The 25414-nt window shown below is 33.9% G+C and overlaps 1 protein-coding gene across 1 annotated transcript in view; it reads right to left on the bottom strand.

The window, feature by feature from the left end:
- The window catches only part of ASCC3 (activating signal cointegrator 1 complex subunit 3), a 264177-nt gene that overhangs the window by 83573 nt on the left and 155190 nt on the right, over nt 1-25414 (bottom strand). The window contains exons 15-20 of the mRNA XM_018078048.3: nt 17589-17780; nt 17032-17256; nt 8235-8354; nt 4053-4217; nt 3137-3223; nt 732-908 (exon numbers count right to left, since the gene is read on the bottom strand). Of these exons, the coding sequence (XP_017933537.1) occupies nt 732-908; nt 3137-3223; nt 4053-4217; nt 8235-8354; nt 17032-17256; nt 17589-17780 (966 nt within the window). The remainder of the gene's footprint in view (nt 1-731; nt 909-3136; nt 3224-4052; nt 4218-8234; nt 8355-17031; nt 17257-17588; nt 17781-25414) is intronic.

Below are 25414 nucleotides of genomic sequence, written 5' to 3'. Positions count from 1 at the left end.
ATTATTGTCGCACATCTTGGATTGTCTATGAGCATTTTGTCACTTTGAATTCTCAGGGATCCAGAATTCTAAACTTTCAAGGAACACCCCTTTCTTTCTAAGATGGTCTCCTGTCGTGTAAGCAAGCAGCTCATCTTATGGCATCTAATTAGACCTCTGTGTCATGTCCTCTTGTGTACATGTCCATGTAGTAACTAAATGTGCTGTGTAACAATCAATTATTCAGGTGTCAAATCGGGCCAACAAACAAATGTATAGACTGGTATGTAAATCTGCATGATTACATCTAGCAACAAAACTATAATAGCATATCTTTCTTGTCTAAACCAAGGTATGTGAATCAAACACAAATTATGTTTTCCAGAACGAAGTATAAATGTAGCCAAAACATAAAAATAGATTACAACAGTTTTTCACATTTAGAAGAAGACACACGAAGTCGAGAACATAATTTTTATGCAATCACAGTTAGAGCTATTAAATATAATAAGAGATAATACAAACAAAAAGAACATTCATAATTAACAAAAAAATGCCCTAGTCTCCCAAGGTAGCTTTTTGCAAAACTTTTCTACTTAAGTATTATACTACACATGCTCTGATTTTCACATAAACTTGCATAAAAATGTACAAAAAGATTCAGACCAGGGCCTACTTATATAATTGCAAATGTTTGGGAGAATAAAAACAGTAGAAGACAGCAACAGATATGTAAAAAATACTATTTTTACCTGTGCAACATATGCAGAATCTGAAATAAGTGAGAAGCTGTCCATCTCCCCTCTGCTAATGTATGTTTGAAGGAGGATATTAATTTTTCCATAATTGTTTTCCACACCTCCTGGAGCAGGAAGTTCACAGAAATCATTCAGTAAGGTATCTAGCTCTTCTATTTCTTCTTCTCTTACCTAAAACACAATTATACATTATGAAGAGGCTGAAGCAATTTGATAAAAATTTTTACACTGAAATCAAATTTGCCTTATAATCGTTACATTACTTTTAAATGGAATCTCTAGTTTTAAGAAAGAAAAAAAAGAAGAAAAAAATCAGCAAACCCACATCTTCCACAATGTAGCTAATAGGCCATAATTGAAACTATCTTAATAGGGACACAATTACATTTTGTTATTCATCACCATCTATTAAGGTTGCCATTGACATACAAAAATTTGATATGCCACAAAAATTGAATCTTCTGACCTTACCATCCTTCATCTGATGAGATTTCATTTTTTATTTGACCAGAGTAAAACCTCTGTCCATCTAGATTAGGGCAATCTTGAATTAACATTAAATGTACTCATTATAGTTACATAGTTAGCATGTGGCATAATAAATTTTTAAACTCAAAACTGTGAAGTACTATGATTCATCATATCAGAATTTTCACTGTTAATAAGATTAAGTCTTAATATGAGTAAAGAAATATTATTATCTATGGTTTGAATAATGCATAACATATCACATTCTAACTGATGACCCTTACATGGCAAAACTAGCATAAATCTACATATTCTTTGATTTACTGATAGTCTGTTAGTGTGAAACTTATTTAAAGAGGGTAAATGTTTGGTCCCTGCAGGGAATCATCTGAAAGTAATTTTCATCTGGACCTGACTACCTGACATACAAAAGACCCTAAGACAATTGGGTTAAAATCCCCAACTATCCAGTCACTTGTCCCATGGGAAAGAAAGAGGTGAAGTACAAAAACATCATAGATGATTCCAGTGTCAGGGGAATACTATGCTTAGCTTATAACAACATTTTTGATAATTTTTTTCTACTCTTGCATTGCACAGTACAGGTCAAATCCGGATCTGTATTTCAGCTACTGGTGAGTTACCTATCTCAAAATGCAGAATTTTTAAAGGCAGTATGGAGACATGACTAATATTACCAAAAGGCACAATTTGTATCACACAGAGGGGGAAATCCTGAGTTATTCTTATGAAAACCAGTTACTAGTTTTTAAACATTCAGAGATGCACAGCAAATGTATCACAAAAATCTGGAAATGATGGTGCACTGATACCATACCATCCAAATCTGAGAAAGCAAACTGGAAAAACTATGTTTTAGTCAAAAAGCATCACTACTAACTTTATTACAAATATAGAAACACAACACATCATATTTTCCATATGCTTTTCTTTTAAATATTAAATTACGCTAAATTTAGACATAGCAAAGCAATATCACTATCATAAAAAAAAGCCCTTCTAGCTTGGAAAACGTTCCACATATGATTGTGAAAACTCACTGCTTATTATCTTCTATAATAGAAGAGATTAAAGCAAAATAGAATTTCTCCATTAGATAAAGAGATGGTAATACTCAGACAATGTGTGCAAATATGTAAATATGTAGATGGTGAGGGATTCACACTGCCAGTTCGCAGAGCCGGGTGAATGAGAGCCAGCTCTGATCTGAAAGTTGTATAATTGTGGTAAAATGGCAAAGAGCCCAAGCTAACAAACCCTGTGGAGTCTGGCTTGTACCTCTATGAGATGGGAGCATGGGCAAACGAGCTCATGCCAGTTTGGAACATATTGCCTTGTGTTCTACCCACAAAAAGGAGGTAAAAAGGGAGGTTGGAATTGAAAACTGAGTATGATAGCACAGTAATCTTCTAGCCTGCACAAAATCTGTTATGACAACTTTCTAGGTTTCAAATTTGAATTTAATTTATAAGAATTTATCATTCTGCCAATCTAATATTGTTCTCTGCATGAAATATATCACAAAGTTAACTTCACTGAGTCCTGCCTCATTCCTGATAAAGCAAATTGTTCAGGAAGACATCTAACAATGCTTTAAACTTCAAACAGAAAAACTATCTCATCCCTGGGCACACTATTCCAATGGACACTTAGCTTCACCTGTTAATACTGAGGAGCTGAGAAGTTCTTAAAAGCATTGGAAAAAAATTCTCAAAGATCCATAGTTAGTTATGAAATGTGCACTATCATTCAGACTGAGCTACATATAACTTTGAGTTAGAGCATATTATGCCTACTTAGAAAACATTTTATAATTGTGCTTAATATTTAACAAAATTTGAGTCTGTAGACAATATTTATGGAGTAAGTACTACAGAAGTGTCAAGTTCCAAGACATTCTTTAACTTTACCTTTATCTGTTCGAATTCTTCAGCTTTTGATACTATAGCAAGAATATCACCTTCTGTTTTATGAGCATCAAACAATTCATTGAAAGTCTATTAAAAATAAAAAGAATTGATTTAATACTGAAAATAAAAATATACATACAGCACAAAACAAAGAAACATTAACAAAAATTTAAAAAGGCATATAAAGTTAAAATTTAAGTTATTGCAAGACCTGAATGATGTAATTTCAACAGGAACAATGTTGAATTGCTGAAAGAATGACTTTTCAGCAGTTTCAGAAAAACAGTCCCTAGAAACTTGGCCACCCCAAAATCAAGAGACATGCAATGTGGCCACTTAAAAAAAAAAGTCTAGAACATATCTGAGTGAATAAATATGTGAGACTAATTATACATAGCGACATTAAGCAGTTAAAAATTAGTAATGTTGAGTCTTCAGTTTTTATTCAAGAAAATTACATATTTGCTACAAAGGAAAGGTTTTAAGATGCATGTGTATATCAAATCAAGTTTTCAATACTACAAAATTTTGTACATGTTTACAACACAATCTGCCAAAAGTTGTTTAAGGTTGGCAACCACAGAAGCTTGTCTATTATCAGACACTATACTTCAATGTGCTATCATGTACTAATGGTCGCACACACTATGGATATCAAGATGTTCCTTATAATTCTCCTAAAAGAATTGAAAAAGACTACAGACATTTCAAATTGCACTTCACACCAAGTCTAATTTTTCAGTATTGCTTGATATTTAATTTCTTTTTCCTATTTCCTCTCTCCCCATTTCAGTAAATATGATTTGAAAACACGGTGAACAAAATCAGCTACATATTCTGTAATATCTAACAACTATTTTAGGTATACATTCAAAAAGAAGGAAAAACCCCCCAGAAACAGAACATCATCTTTTACCTCTATAGTATTGTATTTAATATAGTAGTGGCTGGCAGTTCTGCCTAAATCTGTTGAAGAAAAAAAGCCAGTTCTTTCTTCAAAGCGAATCATGCGGGCTTTGTCCAGTTTTCTGCCGACTTCAATTACCAATTGTTCTCTGTGCTTTTCTAGACCTGGATCCATCTAGATATAAAACAGACATATGTATTTGCATTTTTAAAAAGTGTTAAATAAATAATTTTATTGAGATAATCCAGTCACACAAAGTTAGAAGTCCGACAAAAGAAAGGTACAGTTACTGAGTCGAGATTTTCCAGAGATCTCACTAATAACAGTTACATTGACATTATTGACCAAAAGCTGTATGTATGAGAGAAAATTATCATAATAATATTTCTTTTGCAATGCTTTGAGACTATCAATACAACATAGACCAATATTACTTACAAAATAGCAGCATGATTATGAAATAAATTTACACTGAAATTTTTGAAAAAAGTTTTAATGGTAACATATTCTTCATTAAATTATCATTACTGTATCACTTCACAAAAACGTGCCACCTTACAGCATCTTACGTTTATGAAAATGGTTGATGATATACCTTGCCAGGTTAGTTGACAAGAGGATGGCTTTAGTTGTCTCCTTAAACTGTGTCCTTTAGTTGTATCCTATAGATTAAGCTTCAAATTGAATAGCTTAAATGTTTACTAGCAAAAAATCTCTAACGTCCCCAAGAGCTTTGGATATGTCAACTGGGATATTCTAGTTACTGAGTTACTGACATACAGTAACATTCGTGTTAAGAGCACGCAAGGAGTTTGCTGTGCCCAACGTCATTTCTATTCATATCAAAGTTCAGGAATTTGGACATTTTGTCCAAGTAATAATGCACATTATCTCATTAGGACATTTGAGTGGGAGTGCTGTATAATTGTGTGTTTCCACATCATGCACCTGGAATGCCCACAATGACAGGGATGAGGGAAAAGGGATTCACAGTCATGTTAACCCTCTGGAATATGTGCACCTAAGATATGGTTCTAATTAGACAAGCAATGTTAGTCACCAAATTTGAAAAGACTGAAACTCTATTCTAGTCTGCAGACAGCATTTTTACGTCAGGGCTTGTATATAGTTCAGATTTTCTACAGAGTAAGTTATACCTGCCCTCTTGGTAAACCTGCAACAGAGATATATGACCAAGATGGTAAAAAGGAGCAGGCTTGAAGAACTGTTATGCCTTGGTTGTTCTGGTTTTCACTGGGCCAGGATTCAGTTTAATCTTTGTGCTGAAGTGCTTCATCTCACGGTCAGTGAAGCTGCAGACAAACATAGTCATCTCTACAAAGCAGCTGCAAGGCTAGCTCCTAATATTCTATCTTTGCCAGTTACTCTGAAGCTGTTTCTCCTTAGTTATGGCTTGCCTTAGTTTCAAGTCAAAAGCTAAGATGACAAAGGTCTAGACTGCTTTTCTCAATAGTAAGTCATGCATTGAGGTCAGATTTCAGAGCAGAGGTGGTCAAAAAAAGAATGATCCAGATGCCAGGTGTTTAACACTTATTTCTTAAAACTACTGAGGGGAAAATAATAATAAAAAAAAAAAAATCAAGACACTCCCCTACTCTTTTGGCAGTCCAAATTACCTGCCAATCTTTTGTCTTTAACAGTAAACTAACATTTTTTACAAATAAAAAGTTTTAACTTTAAAGGAGACGTCACCAACTTGAAAAAGCTGTGAAACAATATTTTAGTCTAGAGAATCCATGGTTAGCAACCTTCTTGTTGAACTTGCATAATTAGAAATCCCACAAAGTAAAAGATCCAGCCTAGAACAGTTTTTACTCTTAAAATGAGCCTTGGCATGTCCACAGTAAGAAACTGAGCAGGTCTGGAGTATACATAGGGAAATTTAAGAATGCATGATAAAGTACATGACAATTCATCATAAATGAATTATTATCCACATTGTTTTCTCTAGCTTACTGAGAGAAATGTTGGGCACACACTCCTCTGACTTTTATAGATGTTCTAAACAAAAGGCTTATGGGAATGAAAAGCTTTACTTAACTGTGGGAACACCAAAGAGTGGAACCAAAAAGAGGAGAAAATAGACAAAAGGGTTTATTTTAAAAACGCAGATACCTTTTCTTTGGAACCCTAGAAGTATGAGAAAATCCTACAGGCTTCACTAACACAACATGTGCATTTGTTCCACTTTTTCCTTCCACTCTTTTTTCCTCTTGCTGCTCATCATGAATTTTGGCCATTTTCACAAATCAGCAAAAGGCATTATTGGTACTTCTGGCAAACAACTTGAAAAATCACAAATCAAAGCTGTGGACCTGCAGTAGTCTACTCCTGGGCGAATGTGTCGGTGCATGGCAGATGCACGTGTGCCCTGGTCTCCCTGTGCAGCACAACACGCCCTATCATGTGGACAGGCCGGACCTTTGGTGCTCTGAAGTAATTACTGGATGTGGTGAGTGACAGTGGAAAGGGAAAGGAGAATGAGTTTGCACCACCTCAGCCCCATCAAACAACAGGGAAGTGTGATCCATGATGGATATATGGATTCTGAATGGATAATGCTGGTTGTCAGTCAAAACAGAGACAGAAATTGGCACACTGCAACATTACTAAAAACAATAAGATACTAATTGTGAAAGTTAAATACTTATAACCAGAACAGAAGGCACAGAATGGTCTAATTGAGCAAATCCTTGGTTATGCCTGCACCTGGCACTATAGCATCCTCACACTATCTATAAAACAGTAGCTTTGAAATTTAAAACTGGTTTATCTAGAAAATAAGGGGATTGGCATTGGTTTTATTCCTACATGAAAGAGTAACACTTCATATTGATATAATTTGTTACTGCCTTAACACAAAAATAAGAACGTCTAGTATTAGCACATCAAATCAAAAGGGGTAGAAAGAAGGTCAGTAGCAGAAAATGACAAGCACTGGCAGTCTCTACTTTCTCAGTAGTTGAATAAAAGCACAACAGGAAGGGAAAGAGGAGCAACTCTTCTTTGTTGTTTTTTAAATTTATAAAAAATATTTCTGTTAGTGTTTTATTACTTTTTTCACTGGTTATTACCAACATGGTTATATTTCTTTTAATCTAAAATTTGATAGTGAAAAAAAAAAGGAATTTATAGTAATGGGACAACAACATTCACAGTGAATCAATTTTTGTTTTTCATTTATCTGTTACTTTGTGGTCTGTGTTATATACTGTTATATTAACATATGGTAATGTGCTATACAGCTTTTTATAGAAAACAGATTTGAGATGAACAGAGGTATAAAGGTGTCTGCAGAAGCTTAAGCAATAGCCCCCCTACTTCCACTACAGCTTCCACTATCAGAAACAAAAGATATCAAAAAACTCTCTTCTGACATTTACCTCTACATGCTAAAAAACTGCTGCTCACAATGTCAAGACAAATTATGAAGTCACAAAAGAGATTCATGACGTGAAATAAACTGTAGTTACCATTCAGTTGTGAGTTTGACCATATCCAACTATGTTAACATTAAATGTTTATAAATAGCTGTACAAAAAAAAAAGTAACAATATTTAGATAATCTGTAAACTATTAAACCACCTAAAAATTACAGATAATGAAAACAAATTGGGAAAAAAACCCTAATGTAACCGTGCTCTGATTGATTTCACTGCATGGAACACTTCTAAATAAACAAAAAAAAATTCAAAACAAAGTAATAAAAAATCTTATAATTAATAAATCTCAAGAAAGAAAATATTGCACAATTAAAAATGTCATTTTATAGTTTATAAGATGCCATGCCATGAGACATTCTAAAACGAAAGCTGACAGGGGTGGAGGGAAATCAAGCAACTCAAAAATGCTTTCTTTTATCATTTGTATCTAGCCTACAAAACCGAAACACTGAAAACAGGTTAACTTACAGTAACTGACTGATAAGAATGAATGGTGTTCTTTGGAGCATAACTTGACCAGTTAAAACGTATTTTTATGTGAACAGAAGGGGCCTCATAATTCAGTGTAAAAAACACTCTGCTACAGAAAATATCTTCCTTTTTCTAAGCACTTTAAAAGAATTGCTGATGTCAGGTTAAGTAGAAATAGCAAATATTTATCCTCACATCAGGGAAGGATTACAGACCCAGAAAAGGTTACAGATTTTTTTAAAAACGCATTTTATACCTGATAAGCTTTGTGACTGATGCCATATACTAATGGATTTGCTCTCATCCGTACATAAAGGTAAGTGTAACTTATCCACTTTACTGCTTCTTCCACATTAGTTACCGTTCCAAGAGCAATCTGGAAGTAGGAAAAGAGACAAAATTAAGTTTATATGTTACAGTTGCACATAAGTATTTGGCTGAAAACACGCAGAATTCAGAGTAGTAGCACTAGATTAAAGGAAGTGTCAGGATGTTTCCAACTTAAATAATTTTGAAATAATCATAAGACAATAACTTCAATACTTTATGCATCTTTATCTTATGAACACCTAATAACACGGTATTCTTTGACATAATACTACAGATACAGTAACTATAAATGATCTTTCCTACATCACTTATGATTTTTACAATGAAAAGATGATATTGAGCAAGTTTGTTATAAAAAAATAAGACAAACGAAACTAAATCATTCTTTAGTCAATATGGCCAATGTAATTTTAAGAAAAGTACTTTAAAAGAAAAACATTACATTTAAAAGATTGATTTCTTTATAACAAGTGAAAGCATTATCTGGTCCAGGTCCTAAACAAAATGATACCAAGAATCTTTAGGATTTTTCTTCATCATTTCTTTGTACTTGGCAATCTATACATAGTTTCTATAAATAGTTGTCTCCTTTTGTATCTGGCAAATCAAACACACAGGTACCTGCTATATCTTTTTTATGTGAAAACATAACCAAATTGAACAGATAATATGCACATATATATACATGTTTATTCATATTTCAAGGTTAAATCAGGTATAACAAACCCATTTTTTTTAACTTACTTTTTTTTGTGAATTCAATACTTTTATCACCAAATCATTGACCACACACACTTTTACTTAATAACTTCAGCTCTATTTTGTATTTGCTACAGTCATGAGAAGCATTTCACCACTTAAATCCAGGTAACTTGATTTTACCAGGAGAATTTAACATTTGCTCCATGTCCCACGAACAAAACTTTTTCGGTTGTCATCATTGTTTAAAACAAGCAAAATTCCCTCTTACCAAAGTTTTGTGATCCATTACCACATTTTTAAAGCTATTTTTGTTTTATTGGTGTTTGGATTTCATATAAATGTTCCACATGACTTGGTGAAAATTAAAAAAAAACAGCCTATGGAACTAAGTGAATACATATGCATGTTCAGATTGAAGTATCTAGACCTTACTAATAATACTGAAATTCTTATTGAAATAACATAAATATCTATTAAAAAACAATAATGAAATCCAAATCTGCCTTGAGTTAAAATAACTTCAATCCAGCAAAACCTTGTTGTTACTAATGACGAATAGCATGGAGTAACCCTAGGCTTTGTTTTACATATTTTTCAAGTGATATTTTGTTCTTCAAGTGCATAAGGAGGTTGGGGGAAGCCCCATTTCCCATTTTGTTTTCTCAGAGTATATACTACATCATGCAATGAAGTAGCTATAAAAGCATTCAGTTCTTCATAGATTACTACAGGGAAAACATTGAACATGGCCCACAGGTTACTATTACTCAATTTGTACCCAGGTTATTTTCAACATTTGGCTTCTTTCCATGACTCAAATATCTCCCAGTACACAACTTGAAATAGTAACAGCATAGAACCTGAAATAGTGTAACAACATAGTCAAATAGTAGCATTTTCAACAATCACTTTCACAATTGTGAAAACTTAATATTCGCATTACTGAGGACAGTGAAGTCTGATGATTAAAAAAAATAAACACCTCACTTTTTTTGCCTCATTTGTTCAAATATCTCATTCTACTGCTATTCTATTCTTATCAATTAGTTTCATAAGTTAAAAGCAAAACTAATGGAAAAAAGTGATTGAGAAATACAATTGGGTTTCAGACAATATGCAGATACAAAAAAAACCCAGAGCAATTTCTAAATATTTGCTGCCATCTAGTGTTCAAGTAAAGTTCTTATGGACTGAAAATTTATCCTTTGTTAAAAGAGCATGAATGATGGAAGTTCCCAGCATTTCCTCAACCATGTAATAGGCATTTAGATACAGATGGAATAATCAATGAGTAGAAATATTTACTATATTGACATTGTATTGTCTGATTGTACCAGCTGTCACAAAATACTTTTTATTTTTCACCGTTCAAATACAAATAAATGTACTATACTAATTTAATTCACTGTGTAATTTTAAATGAAAACAATAATCAGCATCACAAAATTTTGACTAATTGTTCCATGGCTGATGTTGCCATCACTGAGCATTCATTAAAAATTCTTTTTCCAACCAATGCTATGCCCCACACTTTAGCAAGTTGAATGATATTGATTTTCAAAAAAGTGCAAACAGATATAAGTAGCATGGCTTTTGGGGGGCAGTTTTTGAAAAAATGAAGTTTTTTATTTCTGATATTTCTATACAGATTAGAAAAAGCACATAAAAATGCTACTGATAACATACAGAATTTATCATGTAACAATATACTGTCCTTTTAAATATAGATATGTCTTTTTAAAAAATATAATATGGCTGCAATAATTGAGTCAGATTACACAAAGAAAAATTTTTATATATGAATCAAGTATTTGTTGTTAACGCAAGAGAGGAAGGAAACTTTCTAAAAACCTAATAAGCAATTTTCTGTTTGCTTTGGAAACTGGTGTATTTTGAATTGCTCTTTCAGCATCTGAAGTGACTGTGGTCTTACTCCTGTACAGTTTTTGAAATAATTTCTTAATGTTACTAGAATTGTCCCAAGAGGGACAGAATCTCCCATGGTTTGCCCCATACCCAGATTAGCCATTCAGTCACACAGCTCCTGAGTGATTTACTTAGGAAAGGCTCTGAAGAAATTCTTCGTCTCTTCTGAGAACCCACTCTTTCAAGGCAAAATATAGATTAAGAGGTTTGTCCAAACTAAACAAGTCACCACCTTCTACGTTCCGGTCTTCAGAACAAAATCATAAGCACGTGCAAGTAAAGGCACACACACTGGGGAAGGCATCCCTACTGTCCAGCACTGCAAATCATTTTTTAACCTCCCAGGGGAAAAAAGTCATCCCAGCAACAAGCTGGCGTCCAGCTGCGGATGTCTGGGAGGGCTCTATCGGGTGGAAATGATTAGGGAAGGAATGGTGACCTGCATTGTATGAGCTATTGATGATAGTTCCCAGATAAGTTAAAGTTTATGGTCTAATTAAACCACATCCCCTGTATCTTATCTTTCTTCCTGTATTTCCAGAAAATACAGCCGTAGGTATTTTCTGTTTGCCAGCTGGTCAACTGACCCAGAGCTCACTCCTCTCAACTAAGTACCCTAACCATTTATTTTATTCCTTTTTACATTCCATTATGCCCAGTAGCAGAACTTCAGCAAAAAAAGGAAAAGGGCCTGTGTAGATCATCACTGACCATTTACTCTTCTGCTAATTTTTAGCAGAAAAAAATCTGAACCAAAACTCAGATCTGCAGGAGAGAACTCTCAGTGGATTGATGCTGACATACACACTCAAAGTCTTAATTTTGGTGTCAACTCAATGAAGTTGAGTATTTCAGGTTTACCCACCGTAGCTCTCTTAACAGCAAGGCCAGCATGCTGTCTCTGAGGTTAGATAACAGCAAATGTTGAAGGGCAAAAGGTGGCAATGAGGAACAAGCAACACATAAAGTTATCCCAAATTCTTAAACTCTTACATTTCAAAGTCTTTAGTTAAAGGGGTTGCCTTTGCATTTGATATCCTTCAATGGATTTTTATTCCACTTCTGGACAGTTTTTTAACTATTCTTTTTAGATACAGCTCCCTGTAGAGGGTTCCATAGTCTAACCACCCAGCAGACATCCTTTTGTGGTCTCTAAACTTGCTCATCCCAGCCAATATTTCCTGGTTCTTGGCCCAGAACAGATGAGATCTTTTGCCATATCAGTCACTACTTCAAAAAACTCTGTCATATAATCTTGATTTGCCTTTGTTCTCGCCTAAAGCACACAGTAAAACTGGTGTGCTCCTTTCACAGAAGCTGATTTATTCCTTTGCCCATCCTCTCTGAAAATTTTCCACTTCTAGGAAATTAATTTTGAAATGGGGATTAGAAATGCTGCAATTTTTTTGCACTCCTGTGAAATTTTCTCTCCTGTACAACATAAACCTAAGTACAAAATTCAGGGCTCTTTATTCCACTTAAGAATTGTGTGGTTGGGATTATATATTGTATTACCTCAAATATCTGAATCACTCTTATCATCTACCTATTTCTGACAAGAGACCTGGCCTAGACAAAAGCAGTTTCATATTCTTGTGCAAACATAGAATCTTCCCATAGTTTCAACTGCTGCCTTCATTTTACTAGCCCTTCTTTCAGCTACTGATACATCCATAATAAATTAAGAGTTTAAATAATTCAGCAGTGCTTCTGGCCTTTAATTTGTTTCTCTTTACAACTAGAGCATAAGCATTCAGATTTCCTAAATTACTTGTAATAAAAGCAGATTCTGATCCTACAATATGTTGTTTTATTATACATAAGTGCAGATTTCCTGGTGCTAACAAGGCTCTGTTATGGAAAAGATAACAGGGGTTATCAGCATACTGTCTTGATTTCTGTATCAAATCAGTCAGTAAACATATATTTTGTGTCCACACTGTGCTATTGTTACTGTCAAAGGGACAGAAGATGACCAAAATTGAATGTGCTTCCTAAGACTACCTATTGATAAATAAAATGGCATGTTTTAAAATGTGGGTTTTTTTTCCAGAATGCTGTAGCCCATTGGAATAGCCATCTCCAGATAAATATAACAATTTCTGAACCACCTGTATACTTCTCAGACAATTCCACTAACTTAGATCAAATCAGCATATACAGAAGATTAGACTGACTCCAATTATAAGGATATGATGAAGTTACTTTCCAAAAAATGCTAACACAATAGCTCCTTGTAAGTGCTCAAAGTTTTGTTCTTTAGTAATCTGGCAGGCACTAATTTTTCCTGCATGTTATGACAGAAGAATAAGTAACATCACACATATCAGATAACAAAAAAATGTTGATTTCATGCCTTTGTTATTCTATTGTACTCCATTGCTACTAACAATTCTACTCCATTCTACTAACAATCATTTATCATGATTAAGAAAATTCTGACTGCATCATCTGCTGCTGTAACTGCACTGCAGCTATGGAATCTTCTGTAACTTAAAGCCTTGAGTACACTGTTTTTTTCAGATAACACTAGAATTACATAAAACCTGGAAAAAAAATTTTCTGTCTAAACTACTTTGTTTTCTGCACTCTTCGTCATACTCCAAATCCTGTGGTAGAAGTGCTGCACTTAGAAGTAATTTTTATTATACTGTACATCACATATTTCCAATATATCTCTTTGACTGGATAAGTTTAGGTGACTACCTACTACAAAATGGAATCATTGTTCTAATTCATTATTTTTTTCCTATTTTGTTCTACTATTTTAATAAAGCAGAAGGATTAACTTCTTAATTTTACACCTTCAATGTAACCAAGTTATTTCTGCAGTGTCTTCTAGCAATAGTTTTCAGAGAACTACTCAATACTGTTAAAAGTTACTAAATTTCTATTGAGATTTCCCCTCTTCCTGGAAAGAATTTCAGTAACTTGTACACATTTCAAAATAAACTCCTCAGTTGAAATATGTACTTCTCCAGAAAAATAAATTCTTCCCCTTTTAGGTAAAAACCTAAACAAAGCTTCATGAGTAAGATTGCTTTTACTGTTGTCAGTCTTATCTAAAAATGCTGCAACTAATTGTTTTTCATTTGGACATTTACTGTTTTATAATTGCTGCTAACATTACTATTCTAAGCTCACAGAGCCATTCCTCCCTTGAATATTTTGCTTTTTTATGCCTTTTTTCCTTCTTCCTTAAGTATGCACTTGGCCAAACTCACCTGATGAGAGAGAATGGTATTTATTTACCTTTCCAAGTCTCAATGATATTTTTTTTTAACAGTATTTAAGCTAGATGAGTACTTACTATTAAATGCAGGGAAAAGAGGGGAAAATAAAGAGAAGATGCTACCACCTTTGAAAACTTCTGTTGAAATCACGAACCTGAGATAAATTAAGATAGTTTTATACCCTAACAACCAACCAGGTCTGTTCAACCTTCAGTGTTATTTTTTTGGTCCTAACTGCACCAAAGTCAATGCGAGCAGTATTTTGGCACCTTAATTTTCTATCCAGTACAGCAACATACTGAAACAAACAAGATACAATCGGACATTTGCTAAACTATATTTTGTTAAGACATTCTAAATACTTCCTGTAAAATAAATACCTTGGACTTAAAATATCTTCACTGTGGAAAAAAAGGAAGAGAAGAAGAATCCCGAAGTGTAATTATAATCAAATATGTAAAAACAAAAAAAACCCCCAAAACAAACAAATGAAACAAAAAAAACCCAAAAAACACAAAAGCAAAAAAGAAACCAAACAAAAAAACAAAACAAAAAACCAACACAACAACAAAAAAATCAACTTTCTGGCCCTGCTGGACAATATGTGCATTTTGAAATTACAGCTCAGATCAGAGGAACAACATGCTCCCCATTAAAAACCTCTATCTCTCTAAAGAATATCACACATTGAAAATTAATAGCTTACATCTCATACTTTCTCAGCTAAGCATTCTCAGTGAGAGGAATGGAATAGGATTGGGACTCCTGGTTCAACAAGTCAAATCTTCAATTCTTCATATACAATCACATCTTTCATACCATCACTTACTATAAAAATTTTCAGCATAGAAAAAAATCAGACTTCCTGCATGTCCTCTACTGTTAGACTGTTCCAGATCTTACATTTCAGGCAGCCCTATTTATGAGCAGGGTGATTAATTCTTGTATTGCCATTGGTCAAAATTATCTTTCTTTCTTTTTCTTATTTAATTCTTATGTCAGCTAGTTATAGAGAGCTGTTGTATCGCCTTTGAGAATTTCTTTTGCTAAACTAACCAGCAAGATTTTTTACGGTATCTCAGTAAAGCATTTTCCAAACAAAAGCCAGCTTTTACACTGGAGCTCTTGAAATTCCTGATATAAGACAGGTGGGCACACCTGCACATCCACACACCTTTTAAGACTGTTTGAGTAATACAGATGAAGCCTGAAAGAAAAATAGAATATAGCTATTCCATGTGCTTTTCACAGTATGTCAATCATAGAGATCTTCTCTGACCCAGTTCACAACAGGGACTTATTATTTTACTGTAATTCTTCACTAACTTGAAGGCCTTCTGTGAAACAGGAGGACTAAATTTCTAATATTAAAAAAATAAAAAGGTAGAAAAATCCTTTGCTGTGAAGGAAAGACTGTCCCACTCTTTTTCCTCATCTACTCTGTCTATCTCAAGAAAATGAACAAAACTTTTCTATGAAATCTGTCTGGATTCTTTCCTCATGAAAAGGTACAGATCTCTCTCTCCTGACTTATCAGGGTGCTGAATAATAACACAGGTAATTCTGGCCTTCAAAACCAACAAATCTTTAGGATTTAAATTATTACTGCTAATGTGTAAATTGCTGTTATGCAATTTTAAATAACTGAATGTCCATCCAGTTCCACTTAGAGAACATTCAGAGGTGTCTATCTCCAGGTTCATAAGTGTTGTCAGAAGGACAGGACTGAGAGCAGTACATCTGCTCATGGCATGTATATGCCTTCCATTTGTTTTTCCTCTTTTCTTTGAGGTAGAAAGAGAAATTGGAAAATTATGAATCTCTCCTTTTAATTACATTTGTGTGTCATGTTCTGGGGGAGATCAATTTCTCTCTCCCTCCTTGTTCTCAGACCATTCCAGGGCCTTGATGTAAAGAGGGGGAGCTGTAAGCACAGACAGGTGTCCATATTTTCATTCCCCTACATTTGTCTGTGGAAATACTTGGAATACAGTTAAACCTTATTCTGTGTTTGATGTATGACTGTACCTGGGCAGAAATTTTTCCTGTTAACAGGAACTGAAGAAACAACTTATGAAGAAACCCCTTAAAAGAAAAAAATCAAACAGCCAAAACCATGAATGATCAAACTCTGTGATTTGTAAAGAATCAAGCAATGAATCTCAACCTTTTCAAAGGTCACTGTATCAATTTCTGCTCATTTTCAGAATATCCTCTTAAAACGATTATTTATGACTCAATAATGCATAGACTTCAAAGCCATGAAAAGCTAAAATAAACAAATATTTAAGAATTATGCAGATAAAATGATCAAGCATCTTAAAAAGACTATTCCTAACAGACCAAATACATCTTTCAAAGGGATAATCAGTTATATGTCACTGGACATTTCAGTTTAGCTGAACCGCTTGACTTTAACTGAAAAAATGTCCAGTGCCTTTGAAAAAAGAGTTCAAGCCAAGTACATTATTGTTCCTGTACTGCAGTCAAATATATGAATTTGTTTATATACAGAACGACAGGCTGTAATTTTTTGTGGATTTTATTTTGCAGTTAAGCAGAATGCTTACTAAATTGTAATGCAGCACTTCTGATTAAAAGGTAAATGTTGTGTTTCTACAGTTTTATCTTAATGGTATTTTGACCCCCCACCCTACTTCGAATACCTACTGCCTTTTGTGAAAGGCCCCACATTTTCACATATGTAACAGTTCATTCCTCTTAATCATACACACCTACAGAATAACAGTAATAAAATATATACAATGAAAATTTTTATAAGTGTGAAAATATGGCATTTTTGTTTCAAATAATGTCAACCCTTTAAAGTTTGCTAGTTTCTCTAAATGAATCAAATGTTACCTCTGCATTTAAGTTGTCTGCAAGGCTTTCAAGAAACTGGCTTTCAATTGGATTCTGCTGAGTAAGAAGAGTCAAGTAATGACTGAGTTTATCATGAGTTGTAATAATGACGCCTTCTCCAAATTTGTCAAACTGAGGCCGTCCAGCTCGACCAAATATCTGCATGACATCTAAAATTCCAAGGTCAACAAAGGAGCCTCTTTTTGCAGCATATATTTGTGTTCCCTGGTTGAGGAAAAGTTAATAAAAATTAACATAAATACACATGAATATAATCCTGATGAGCTGAATACTGAAATTAGGCAAATATAGCATGATTTCAGAAGTGTACTTTAACTAATCCTTTCCTAATCTTTGATATATTTAAATCTTTACTATACAAACTAGACTCCCACTGGAGAGAATCAGTTTAATGAGATATAAATAACATTTCGAGTCAATCAGATATTTCCCCTCCAGGTCTGAAGCTCACAATAAAGATCTTGCTACCTATATGCCTTTACAGGTTTTTTTTTTTAAAAAAGACAACCTGTTTGCAGAGTAGGGAAAGCTCTTACCTTAATAACAACAGCATGAGCAGGCAGATTGACACCCCAAGCGAGTGTAGCTGTACAAACTAGGACTTTGATGTGTCCATTAGAAAACAAGTTCTCAACTAAACTTCTGTCTTGCCGCAGCATTCCTGCGTGATGAATACTAAATCCATCTGGAAACAGCTCGCGTAACTGCTTATTTCTGGATCTCTGTACCTAGAGCGGACAAGAAAAATAATTAAATTCACTTCCAATTACAGCACAAGAAGTATTGTATTAAAAAATTACAGGGAAAAAACTGAATATTATTGTGAGTTATAGGAAAGAAACTATTCCTATCATGTCAGACTTTTCATCAACACCAATATATCAGAGTTTTATATAAATGAATTTTTCTATGTTTATTTTCCAAAGAATACGCATAATTATTTAAAAGATTGTAAAATATTGTAAGAAGTTTAATCCTTGTACTAAAGTATTACTTCACTGAAACAGAGACCCAAGGTTACTGATAGTGAGTAACACTGAAACTGAGAACTCACGTATCACTTTTCCTTAAAAGTAATTCTTTCAGACTCTGTAGGTGGTTAGGACAGGCTTAAGGCAGCAGGCCACACGCTATACTTTACCAGCCATTGCATCAGTGGGGCACAGTGGAATCAAACTGTTCATCCACCCCTTGTTTTTACCTTCCTCATGCATAGGAGGCTGGGATCTAAGACTGCAAAACCTCAAGTCCTCCAACCTCCCACAGGGTCTGAGGTCTCTGAGTATCATTTCTGGGTGCTGGCTTTATCATGCTTCACCTAAACTGAACACTGACCCAAAGTCATGAAAAATTAATTTCCCTGATTCGCCACAAACACCTCTGATTTTCCTCCCATCTCTTCCACATTCCTAGCTGCTGCACTCACTGCCTCCTAAAATCAATTGCTGCTAAATATGACACCAGGAGGGTTGTGGTAATGGTGACTCTAATACTTCTCTAAACCAGATTTCTTTGTCAGCAGAGAATCTCCACTTTTCCATAGATCACAGGAAGGTTAAGTAGTCTTTGACTCTCACTGTATTTTCAGTCCTGCATATTATAGTGAATTAATTCCAAATAAATTCAGATTATTATTATTATTGTTGTTGATATTATCATATCTTCACATTTACCGGTACCTGACACACAGCCACTGAAAAGTTGATTTATGGGATACAGAGTGGGTAAAGCAAAGCAAAATATGGTTCACAGTACTGGCATGCTGCCAAACATGAACAATAAATCTCTGCAAACACAGAAATAAATAGGGAGATGGGAATGCAATTATAAAGGAGGACGTGAAAAAAAAATATTATAGGAAAAACACATTTCTCAGTTTCTCAATTATCCAGCTTCTCCATATCTGATCTTTCCTGCTTTAGCAGTAATTATTTACTATTCATTTAAAGGAAATCAAACTCAGCTTTTAAACTACACATGACTTTTTGGTAAATTTAATTAACTGCTGTAGTGCTTGAAAATGAATAAATAAGAAACTGAGAAAGTGGCTCTGCAGTTCATGAAGCTTATTCTTTAAGAGCTAACAAATGGAAACAAGTATTTCATAAAGAACACAGATGTACCAAAGTTTGCATTTATTGATTATCAATAAGGAATCTCACGGAAGATTGTGGAAAATTCACTGAGAATACCTGTGACCCAGAAATTTGGATTGATCTTGATTACATTTGGAATGTGGTGTAAGCATTTAACAACGTAATTAGTTTTTCTCTTAAATAAAGTAAATCTTTCTATTTGATTAATTACACCTTAAATATTGTAATCTAAGCTGAAAAAGTCAAATCTTGCTCTCAAATCTCCACAATTTAAAAATTGCATACCTTTGTTTGTAGCTTGATTGATTATGTTGTTTAATGTGATTGAAATACAGGGCAATACACTGATGGAAAAATAAAAATACTAAAATTGTGTACCACAGATAGAAGGAAACTGTATTTGTAAATGGTTTTAGGAAGTACAGTTTCACCAATTTGAGAGAAAGGAACTTGTGAATAAAGGCAAAAGGAAGAGGAAGGAGAAGAGTTTGTGAGAGAAAACATTTATATATGGCAATGCTAGTCTGACTGTAATTCAATTACTTACAAGCTTAAGATTAACCAACTGTTTAAAAATATGTAGGTACACCTAAATCCATTAAGTTACATTTAGAAAGAACGTCCACATACTTCTAAAATCTATCAGATATTCTAAAACAACATATTTGAAATATTTAATATGCACAGGTTTTGTCTGTTCATTTATTGAATCTATGTAGTGCCAGACTTCCAGGTTACACATTAACCAGCTTAGAAATACATGAAATATTTTTTTCTTAAAACAGAAGATGATGAACTTTTTTTAATAAAAAAACACAGTCCACTTTTGACACAGAAAAAAACCCCAAATGCCAAAGAAACAAAATTACTAATTATTCTGCATGATTCTATTAACTGCACAGAAATCAAATTAATTTTCTTTCTATAAATTTGTGGTCACTTTAAATTACTAAGATACAAGGCAAGTTAGTTCCAGAACAATAACATAACCCAATTTTATAAAGCTACACTTGACAAAATAAAATAAAAAAATAAATCCCATATCTCAGTGATGGCTTGAAAGACTGCTCACACAGTATATCCTTTAATGGCAACATATTTGCAAATAAACCTTTTAAGCCCTTTTGGCAATGAATTGTAGGGTTATTCTATTAAATCTGGATGTTAATGGTTGCAGAGACAACAAAACTAACAACTACTAAATAAAGGAAGTAAACTATAAAAAGTTATACTGCTTCCCCCTTTTTCTATTACAGACTAAAAGGTTTTGCTTAAAATTTATACAAAATGTTACTAAGTGCCTCAGGTGTACGGAGAAGTTGTTATTATGAGGTCTAGCACTGGTCTCCAGATTAGAATTGATTTTCTTTCCCCTCCCTTATTGCTCAAGAGGGCTGCAGATTTATGACCTTTGCTTACGAGTGTGCGTGCATCTAAAACAGTATGTTAAATAAATTCCTAGTTTAACTTGCTGCCACCTATATTTCTCCTTTAATTTCTTGCAGTTTTTGATTGACACAATAAAAATGTCACAATTAGACATAGAAAAATGTCCTGCTTAATTTTAACAAGAAACGATGCATACATAGAAGAAAAAAAATTAACCAAACTTTAGGGTATTTCAGCTAAAGACTTACAAAAGACAACACCCTTCCTTACCCTTTTCATGCATCTGGTATCACAAAGCTACCAAAAGAACTATAAGCTGCATGCTTTTTGTCTGAAATACAGATGCTGTGAACCAAAGAAAAATTTTTAATAGGTCTATAGATACCTTTTTTCTTATTGTATATAAAAAGCAAGTAAAAAAGACTAATAAAACTTGATTATGAGAAGTAGCTGCCAATAAATTACTTCTTTATAAGTGACACATGAATTTATGTCTTTTTTGTAGATCTCCAGTTGCTACACTTTTCTCAGACAGATAAAGTACATCACCATTAATTACTAGGATTCTTTTTTCTGTAAATTATTTTTCCTTTCTGCTTCCTCATTTTGAAGACATTGTTTGCAATTTTGAATGTTGGTAGTTTTCCCCACTAACACCACAGTTTTTGACTGATGCATTTTCTTTCAATAATAGAAACTGGCACAGTCTATTCTAGCATTTTTCTGACGATCTCCTTACTATAGCAAAACTTCATGCTTGCGACCATATGATTCAATCATTTTAATTTCCTTTCTGTTGAGTTCACAATAGGGCAGCATTCTGTTTGTTCAGAATGCACCATTATATTTGTTCACTGGTTTGAGCAATTCTGAGCAATTTACTCCCATCCTTCATTCTCTGTACTGTCCTGACACCCTGCAAACTACTAGCTCTTAATTTTGAGGCCTCATTAGCCTCATTTGATGAGTGTTGGTGCTCAGACAGCACAGACACCACAGACACCTAAACCAAAGAAAGTATCTTTTGCTGCATCCTTCAATGAAGAGTAGTTTTAATTGTACTACTACTGTGTGATGAATACAAGTCAATTATATACAAAACAACTGATCTGTAACTTTCCTAAAGACATCAAAAAATGTAATTCATAGGCTGAACTTCTAAACTGTTTTAAGTCCCAACAGGACAAAAGCCTCCTCTGCCTTATTCATGTTAATAATACTGCTGAATCTGCTCTGCTGGTTCATTTAAAAAATACTGATTGCCTTTCAAAGCTTATGAGATCAAGGTAAGCTGGAAGAAGTTGTCCATCTACTCTGGAAGTAAAGGTCAACTGGGAAAGGGAAGTTGAAGAGTCCATCCATGGGTTTACTCCTGTTCCTTAAATATAAAATCTAGGTCTCAGAGAAATGGAAAGAAATGATCAAAGGACTGCATGATCATTCACCATTTTTGGTCTTCAGAATTTACTACATTCATATTGCCTATTAATTTATCTACATACATAAAAGTTTTATTATTTTATTTCCAACTGCTGTTTCAAAGGGGTAAGACCAAAACTTAGTGTAAATAAAATCATAAGAAGGTTTTTTTTATTTAAATATGAACTCAAAATATAATAATTTCTTGCTACAGGGGAAAAAACATGAGACTCCTTAATATTAGTTAGAGCAAGTACATGAAACTTAGACAAAATACTAACCCATGAAAGATAATCAGTAGCACTATCTGACAGTTTATCAAAAAACTGAACATGCAGAAATACAGATTGGAGTCTAAAGGGAGAAAAAAGGAATGTACTTGAGCTACAATGATTTTACCTGAGGACTGTTCTCTTATGAAGTAGAACTGTTATTTGTATTATTCCACTTGTACTGTCTACATAGAAACTAAGCTATTAGCAGCTGTTTCTAGGACAAGGATGAAGTGGCATGTTATGGGGTAACTAAGATTAAATTCTTATTTTATTACAGAAACAAAGAATTCACTTTTAAATAATTTTTTCCTGAAAGATTTAAAAGTTGACTATATCTCTGTAATTAAAACATATTGAACAATTGGTCCTTATCTCGTATTACCTTTCATACTGCTTGAGAAACAGCAAGGAACAGGAGAATTATTAGTACTTAGTTAACACATAGTAATACACTAAATCAGAGAAAAACAATTTGTCATGAAGCTCTTCTGTAAAGTTATAAATCAGTCACTTTCACAAAGATACCCAACAGTTCAATACATTTGATCAAGCTTCTGTGTTGATACACAGCCACATTACTTTCCTTGCTCTTTCCTGGGAACAGCAGCAGCAGTAGCTTCACTCACTGCAGCTGGTTCCTGTGAAGAACCCAAAGACTACCAAGAGCTCTGCTCACCAAGACGACATGCATGACCCAGCAGATCATTTCTAGAGGTATGCAGGCTGCCCAATATGCTATTCTACTTAATAAGTATGCACACTCATTTTCTACATCTGCACTTTTTTAATGTATCTAAGTATTAATTTTGTATCGTTATCCTGAAGTAATACCTCTGTCCAACACTTACTCTTTTACTGAGTTATAATTAGTTATTACCTGGCAAAACAGTATTTGAAGATGGTAATTCTAGCAAACAAATGTGAATCAGTTTGAATGTCTCCCGGAAGAGTCAATAATCTAATTGTCTCCCTCTGGAGATTTAAGTTCACTGTATTAAAGTTAGAATTTTTTAAACCTATGAGTTACTGATCTGATCAATTTAATGATATCACCTCAGTAAGTTCTGTGAAGTGCTCTAAAAATACCTCTGAAGGAGAAAGAAAGGAGAGTAGTGTGACTGCTCCAATCAGAAGTGTTTTTAAAAAAATTCCCATAAATTATACTTTTATTCTCTTTTTGATTTACAAAGAAAGGAACTGCAAGGCAAAATTTATGGCACATTTTTTCCATTGCCCTGGTCTTATCACAGATGCTAACCTATTTATTCCACAAAGCTGTGTTTCATCCAGTTGGCACCTTAGGGACTGATGATTACCAGTTAAAGAAGGGGCTGGCATGCTGTCCAGAAATGTCTTGCCTTATTCAGCGTGTTCTTTTTACAGTACACTGTTACATCATAGCAGCCCCACCTTTTTTTACTGAAAAAGTTACATGGTGCATAGAGAATGAAATATTCCATGGGAAGATGAAGAATAGCAATCAGATTAAAAACCTTGAACATGAGGTAAACATTTAATCTGTGATTCCTCAGATCTATAATCAACAAATCATAAGACAGAAGTGTTTACAAACCTCACTGATAAGAGAAGCTACGAAATTTAGAGTAATGTTTAAAATGTTACATTTTTGAGCCAGCCAGACAAGCCAAGAATGAAAGAATCATGAATGCAAGTCTGACCATGTACAAATGATGGATTTACAAATCATGGAGGATGTAGACATAGTTTCAGATTAACTCACTTAATCCCTAGCTGTTATAAAGCAAAAAAAGGAACTATTTGTATAGACAATACATTACCTCAACTTGAGCCAAAATTTTAGAACATAGACCAAAGTATCCTAACATTTCACTTCAAGTCAGACTGTGGTACCTGTCTTAAAACTGAATGGATTACTGATTCTCAGATAAAAGGGTTTAAGAACAAAAAAATAACTCTAGCAGTAGGTTTAGATAGAAAGGAAATGTTTGTTATAATGCCCCACCTTAAGCTCCACCTCTCAGTGAGAATCAGTAAAAATAATAGTATTTTTCATATATTGTTCAATTATAAGCATCATCAACATGCTATTGTTTATAGCAACTGCAATAAAAATTATATAGAGACATTTCTGTACTGCTTCAGTATAACGAAAATCTGGACGTCACAGTGTACAGCAATATGTGACTCATTAATCTCAAATCTTATTAATCTAACTGATCTTATTAATGTCAAAACATTTCAGTTTAACAACAACAACACAAAATGCATATCAATTAAGACTGAATTAACTGTATAACATCACAATTCTGAATTGCATGCAAAATCATGCAGAGCTCTTATTTGCTTTCTCATCAATTTAGAATTCAACCATTCTCTCTCTGGGAACAGATGTGTGATACATGTAAAGCACAGCAAGGTATCTATTCTTCTCCAGCCGTTGAGACAGTAAGTTCTGTTGTCATATTTGTTAAACACTTGGAGTACACAGATGAGAAAAACATCAATCTTGGTCTGTTTTGCTGACAGCAGAAGTTTTCAGTATGGTGTTAGAAAACTAGCCAGTAGGGAAGATATACAGCATGGAAAGAAATTGATAGAGAGAGACAGTTTGATGACATGCAAGGATGAATTTGTAGTGGTTTCACTTTGAGTACTGACAACCTCTGGAGACCTACTTAAACCTTTTGTTGTGCTTAACTGTGCAAAGATTTCAATATTTCTGCTTCAACAGGAAACTGATACTGCATGGTGTCTACATGTAGTATCATTACAAAGCCTCCTTTGCTTTGTAATACTTAAAACTGCATTTCTGCTAAGCCATGGCAACGCTGAATGTATTTTCAGTCTGAGACAATGAAAGCAGAAAGTCTTTTCAAGTTCTTTCCAATACTGCTGCAGATTACTTATTACATATCATAATGACTTTTAGTGCAACTCCTTCTCAAAGACTGTACTGACTGAGACTCTATTAACCCAGCAAGAAAAAAAATTTGTGAACATTAAATGTATTTCTCATTTCATAATTAAAGAACAAATGTCCACCCAACTTCACAGCTATGTAAAGTGACACACTGAGGATTCTCCAGAAGAATGGAATTTCTCTTACAAGTTTTATAGGTAATTGGAAATGTGCAACATGAGTTAATAGTTTATAGTATTTTCAAACAGTTTCAGACTAGCATCATCATGTATGACCATGAA

Source organism: Manacus vitellinus, unplaced genomic scaffold (genome assembly GCF_001715985.3).
Source record: "Manacus vitellinus isolate BGI_N305 unplaced genomic scaffold, ASM171598v3 scaffold_4_pilon, whole genome shotgun sequence".
Taxonomy (NCBI): Eukaryota; Metazoa; Chordata; class Aves; order Passeriformes; family Pipridae; genus Manacus; species Manacus vitellinus.
Note: the sequence above shows the minus strand (reverse complement) of the source record. Positions and strands in the feature narration are given on the sequence as shown.